The following is a 5,432-nucleotide window of genomic DNA, read 5'->3' on the forward strand; positions in this document are numbered from 1 at the left end:
CAAGTCCACTCCTATATAACCATCGTCAAACAGGACCTTGTGCCAAATCACTTGCAATCCTCTGGTGCTATAAAGTGTCTCTATGTTTCCCTTATGCCCAGGTTGCAGATATTCCCAAGATTGTTCTCAATACTTTTTGAGGGCTTTCAACTCCAAATAGTACTGCACACAATCCATACTTCAAATTTGTTTTTTCAAGAGGAGTGCCACAGACCTGCCTCTCGGCTTCTCCCCAGCTAATGTGTGGAGCCTACTGCTTGTGAATGCATGCGGAGTATCTGGGGAGTGGCTGAGAGGCTTGTTCCATCTCCCTTTGGCGTATCTGGGTTCAACAGAAAAATATCCTCCATAAGCACTGTCCACCATCCCACCCCACCACTTTCCTCAACACCGTATTGGGTAAATCCTTTGAATGTCTGGGTTCAACGGAAAAATATCCTCCATAAGTACTGTCCATGCCATCCACCCCACCACTTTCCTCAACACCGTATTGGGTAAATCCTTCGAATATCTGGGTTCAATGGAAAAATATCCTCCATAAGTACTGTCCATGCCATCCCACCCCACCACTTTCCTCAACACCGTATTGGGTAAATCTTTCGAATGGCACTACCTTGTTCATCCCAAACTCCCCACTGACCATAACACCCCTACCATTGTCCACCTTGGTTGGAAGCTGCCACAGATGGGCCATTTCAAGCTTAATATTGACGGCTAGCTGCGGCTGCAGCGGCACTCCCACTTCAGAAGCTTGTGCGGGAGGTATAGTGCAGGATTGGAAAGGCAAATGGGTGGCAGGTTTCTCTATCAAACTTGGCCTAGCTTCTAGTCTAGCGGTAGAACTCATGAAGCTCCCAAAGGGCCTCACCTTCTTGCAACTGGAAAACCAAATCTCGCCGGTTGTTATTGAATTGGATGCTTGTAATGTTATCAATCTGTTGCATGGGACTAATGATAACTGCGGTAACCACCACCTCCTCTACATAATATCCTTATTTGCAGGGACCTCCTCAGGCAATTGGACAATTACCCACCAGTTAGCCACACCCATGAGAGAATGCAGCAGGTCATGTGCCGCTGCAATCGCAAGAGATGCTCTTTCACACCGCTTTCAGTTTCTTAATGACCTTACTATGCCGTTACGTATTAATTTTCAGTTTTTGAAAGACTTGAGGGGTGCTACTTACCCCAGAACTCTGTATTAGCTTAGCTTTCTATTTAAATTTCCAGTTAACCCCAACAAAAAATAAAATAAAATGCTCATTAAACTACATATTATGGGCTTGAATACAATATATGATGCTTGTGCATATTATTCAATTACAACAACATAAATTGTCTACAAAGGATCTTTCGCGTGCCTAAGTTTTAGGACGGATATAATTGAAGTACAACGTGCTCACAGCTCTGAGAGCACATTAACCATTCTTTCGCGTGCTCTGCACATAGCCTCTAATGGCTTAGCTTTACTGATAGTGACCCCTTGCCCTTCAGACATGTCCACAAGCTCTTCACTAATCCTCTCCCACTCGAAGCACTGAATCAACGTGGCCAAAGCCAGCCCCACAACCCGATTGGCGAGTCCCGCCCCCGGGCAGCTCCTTCTCCCAATCCCGAACGGTAGTAACTTGTATGCCTCAATTTCCACACCTTCAAACCTCTCCGGTCTAAAACTCGTGGGGTACTCCCACACCTTCGGGTCTCTGTGAATAGCCCAAGCGTTGACCAACAACATCGTTCCACGTTCCACTTGGAATCCTCCAATCGTGCAGTCATCGGACGATTCGTGCGGTAAGAGGAGTGGCGCTGCTGGAAACAATCGGAGAGTCTCGTTTATGATATTTTGGAGGTAGGGCAATTTGGAGAGATCCGATTCGTCTGCCAAACGGTCTTCGCCAATGACAACGTCAAGTTCGGCTCTAGCTTTGTCTAAAACGTCGGGATGGTTGAGCAGGAGAGACAGTGCCCATTCGATGGTCGATGCTGATGTGTCGGTTCCAGCGCCTAACAATGACTACAGAGAGAGATGAAGGTTTTGATTGATACTTCTTAGTCGAAGAACCTCTTTTGGGGATAAGTATTTTCAATTCAAATGGAAAATGATATAGCCACAAACACTTACATTTACATAATCTGTACTTTTATAACACACTCACACTCACATTGGGGGCCACACAGTGCACACACTCCACACCTCCCAAAAGTTTATTCAATCAACTACTACTATATTGTTCGTATGCGACCAGGTGTTCTCCGGGTTGCCATTAGAGAATATGAACTCTGAAATTGCGTCGCGGCTTGATTGACGATTCTGCCCGCTCTTTTTTCCTTACGCATTTGGTAGACAGGGTTTACAAATTTCAGCTTAGGGACGAGATTGAAATCAGTTTGAGAGTTGTGACGAAGGCTTTCATCTAGAAATTATGAAGTCACCTAACATCAAGTTCGGGTACCTAAAGTTACCCATAAAACTATTAAAAGTATTTAAGGAAAACGGATTTATTTGAAATCTTTGGCATGGTCTTATTTGAAAATCACTCCTCTTTTTGGACTTTCAGAAATAAGTGATGGCTTCTGAGAGAGGCTTAGTTTCCCTAGAAAAGTCAAATTTTATTGCCAATCATTTAAATTTTTTTCTCATCTGTTAGTTTTGCTCCAAAATTTTGCGGATTATTGGATTGTATCGACGAGAGAAATCGAAAAAGTAAAAAAATTCTTACCGAAACAATTTTTTTAGAAAAAACCAAAAAAGAAAGGCTTTTTAATTTTTCTTGGCTCGTTCCATAAAAATTGGGTTAGATTTGTAAAACATACTTAAGAGTTACACCAAATCACGCAATTGGGACTTGGGATGGGAGTGCATTGGGGACAAGGGCAAAGATTTGGAGGATTATCCTAACATGGTAGTTTGGACGTAACTGTCAAAAAAAATAAAAGGTCAAAAGAAGAAGATTTTTTTAAAAAACAAACCAACTCTGATTATTACTTGTAACCCAGAGGGTTGCCCAGATTTGAGATTCGGGTGGATGTCTAGGCTTTGGTAGTTTGGATGTCTAGGTATGGAGTTCGATTCGCTATTAGGTAAGTACCCTGTAGTAAGTGAGGGGCCGTGACTAGTGTAGTCATGCTAGCTTCCCGGAGGTTTAGGTTGAACAGTCGGATCCATATAATGATGACTTGGTTGTATAATTGTTCATCCATTACTTAAAAAAAAACAACCCTAGCCAAGCCCCCAAAATACACAAGATGAAAGAGCTTGCAGTTCTCATACCAGTATGGTGCCTTTGATTATCTCGTCAGAATAATACTGAGGATCTGAGTTCTGTAAACCCAGCATAGAGTTGATCATCGACTTCGCTTTCCCGCCATTTGAATGCAAAACCTCTGTATCTTCACTCCGATTCTCATCGATCAAACCCTGTAAAATCGCATCCATTTTCTTCTTGGTCGTCAACATCCTCTTCTCCAGCTTCCCAAAATCAACCCACCTCAAAGAGGGCACGAAATCCCCCAGATGCAACGCTGCACTTAACTCAGAAACGTTCCTGATGATTTCCCGAAACTCCGTAGCCTCCTCGGAGTCCTTCTCATCGATCCCGTAGTACCGTTTCCCTGAAAGGATTCGCATGATCGTATTGTATAGCATCGTGGATATTCTCGATTTCATCTCGATCTTCACGAAAGATTTACGCAAACTGCGAGACAGATTTCTCAACAGCGACCGGACTTCCTCCTGTCGAATACCCAAGAACAAGTTTAGTTTCGTTGTGGAGAAGATTTCTAGTGTTGTAAGGCGGCGGAGGTTTCGCCAGTGCTCCCCGTACGAGGAGGACCCTATTGTTGTGTAGTTGTAATGGATGTGTTTCCCAGCTAGACGCCGCGGCCTGTTTGCGAAAATGAGGTCGTTTTTGGAAAATAACTCTTCGATTGCGGAGGGAGAGGATAGGATGAGTACTGGACGAGACCCGAATCGGAGGGTGAAAATCGGGCCATATTGTTGGGAAAGTTTTTCGAGTGTTCGGTGCAATGGTTGCTTGATTAGATGGAGATGGCCGATTATAGGAAGTGGAGGCGGAGACGGTGGTGTGATTTTTGGTGAGGATTGTTTCTGTTGGAGGAGTTTCAGGAGAAGGAGAGAGAGAATCGAGGCTATAGAAATCAAGTAAAACCAAGTTAGCTCCATGAGGTCTATAGGGGGGGGGGGGGGGGGGGGGGGTGGGGGGGAAGAGCTCTAGAGACTTGAAGCTTAATTAAAGTCTACGAAGGTCAAATAAACTGGGAAAAACAAGTGTTGTGACGGGTACTCGAGGCCTGTCACAAGATCCGGGGGCACTGCACCACACCTTTAGGCCATGGCTACAGAGGTCAAATAAACAGGGGAAAAAAGGGTTGTGACGGTATTTGAGGTTTATGTCACATGATCCGAGGGCGTTGCACCGCACATTTAGGCCACGGCTACAGAGGTCAAATAAATAGGACAAAAAAAGTGTTGTGACGGGTACTCGAGGCCTATGTCACATGATTCGGGTACTCGAGGCCTGTCACAGGATCCGGGGGCACTGCACCACACCTTTAGGCCATGGCTACAGAGGTCAAATAAATAGGACAAAAAAAGTGTTGTGACGGGTACTCGAGGCCTATGTCACATGATCCGGATACTCGAGGCCTGTCACAGGATCCGGGGGCACTGCACCACACCTTTAGGCCATGGCTACAGAGGTCAAATAAACAGGGGGAAAAAGTGTTGTGACGGTATTCGAGGTTTATGTCACATGATCCGGGGGCGTTGCACCACACATTTAGGCCACGGCTACAGAGGTGCAAATAAATAGGAAAAAAAAAGTGTTGTGATGGTACTTGACTAACTTGAGGCTTATGTCACATGATCCGGGGGCGTTGCACCGCACATTTAGGATGATCGCCTTGAGATTTTGAGAACCCAAGCCAAACCCGATATGGGGCCAACTAGATATCTTTGACGGAAATTTCGAGACGTGAAGTCACTCTGAAAAAAAAAAAAACCTAAGCTAGCAAAAGACTAATTCGTTGCATTGTATTAACATACCAGATATACTCTTCCTAGTTAACTGGGGGAGGGTAAGCTTGATGTAATTGGTGAGGTTCTCCTCTTGTCTTTGGTTTGGTTGCTTAATAAAAGGGTTAATTTACCACAGAAAAAAAAATAAAAAATACCAGATATAGTATGCAACATGCTATAGTGGAAGATAAAAAAATTTTGAATCCTTGATCACGCAATAGAAATTACTTGAAAGCTGAGTCGAATAAATAACTTTACTAATTATTATCAATGCTGTATAGGTCACTTTAATTAGTCAAACTCTGTGACAGTGATGGAATGGGGGATGCGCTGCAAAGCGAGTGAAGAGCGGCTGATTTGACCATTCATCTCGGCAATCAACGGTCAGATAGGT

The 5,432-nt window shown here is 44.1% G+C and overlaps 1 protein-coding gene across 1 annotated transcript; it reads right to left on the reverse strand.

The window, feature by feature from the left end:
- Positions 1 to 1,257: 1,257 nt before the first annotated feature.
- LOC131331278 (cytochrome P450 81Q32-like) lies at positions 1,258 to 4,275 on the reverse strand. Its single transcript, XM_058365163.1, has 2 exons — positions 3,272 to 4,275; positions 1,258 to 2,014 (listed from the first exon to the last, which is right to left on the reverse strand). Exons 1-2 carry the CDS (start codon positions 4,181 to 4,183, stop codon positions 1,400 to 1,402), a joined length of 1,527 nt encoding a protein of 508 aa, XP_058221146.1. The 5' UTR covers positions 4,184 to 4,275; the 3' UTR covers positions 1,258 to 1,399.
- Between the last annotated feature and the right edge of the window lie 1,157 nt (positions 4,276 to 5,432).

This window comes from Rhododendron vialii, chromosome 6a, assembly GCF_030253575.1.
Source record: "Rhododendron vialii isolate Sample 1 chromosome 6a, ASM3025357v1".
NCBI lineage: Eukaryota > Viridiplantae > Streptophyta > Magnoliopsida > Ericales > Ericaceae > Rhododendron > Rhododendron vialii.

Excerpts from the sequence above, each read along its gene's own strand:
- LOC131331278 (XM_058365163.1), bottom strand. The coding sequence starts at position 4,183 with ATGGAGCTAACTTGGTTTTACTTGATTTCTATAGCCTCGATTCTCTCT. Across the intron at positions 2,015-3,271 it reads TAATCAAAGGCACCATACTG|TCATTGTTAGGCGCTGGAAC; the intron begins GTATGAGAACTG and ends CTCTCTCTGTAG.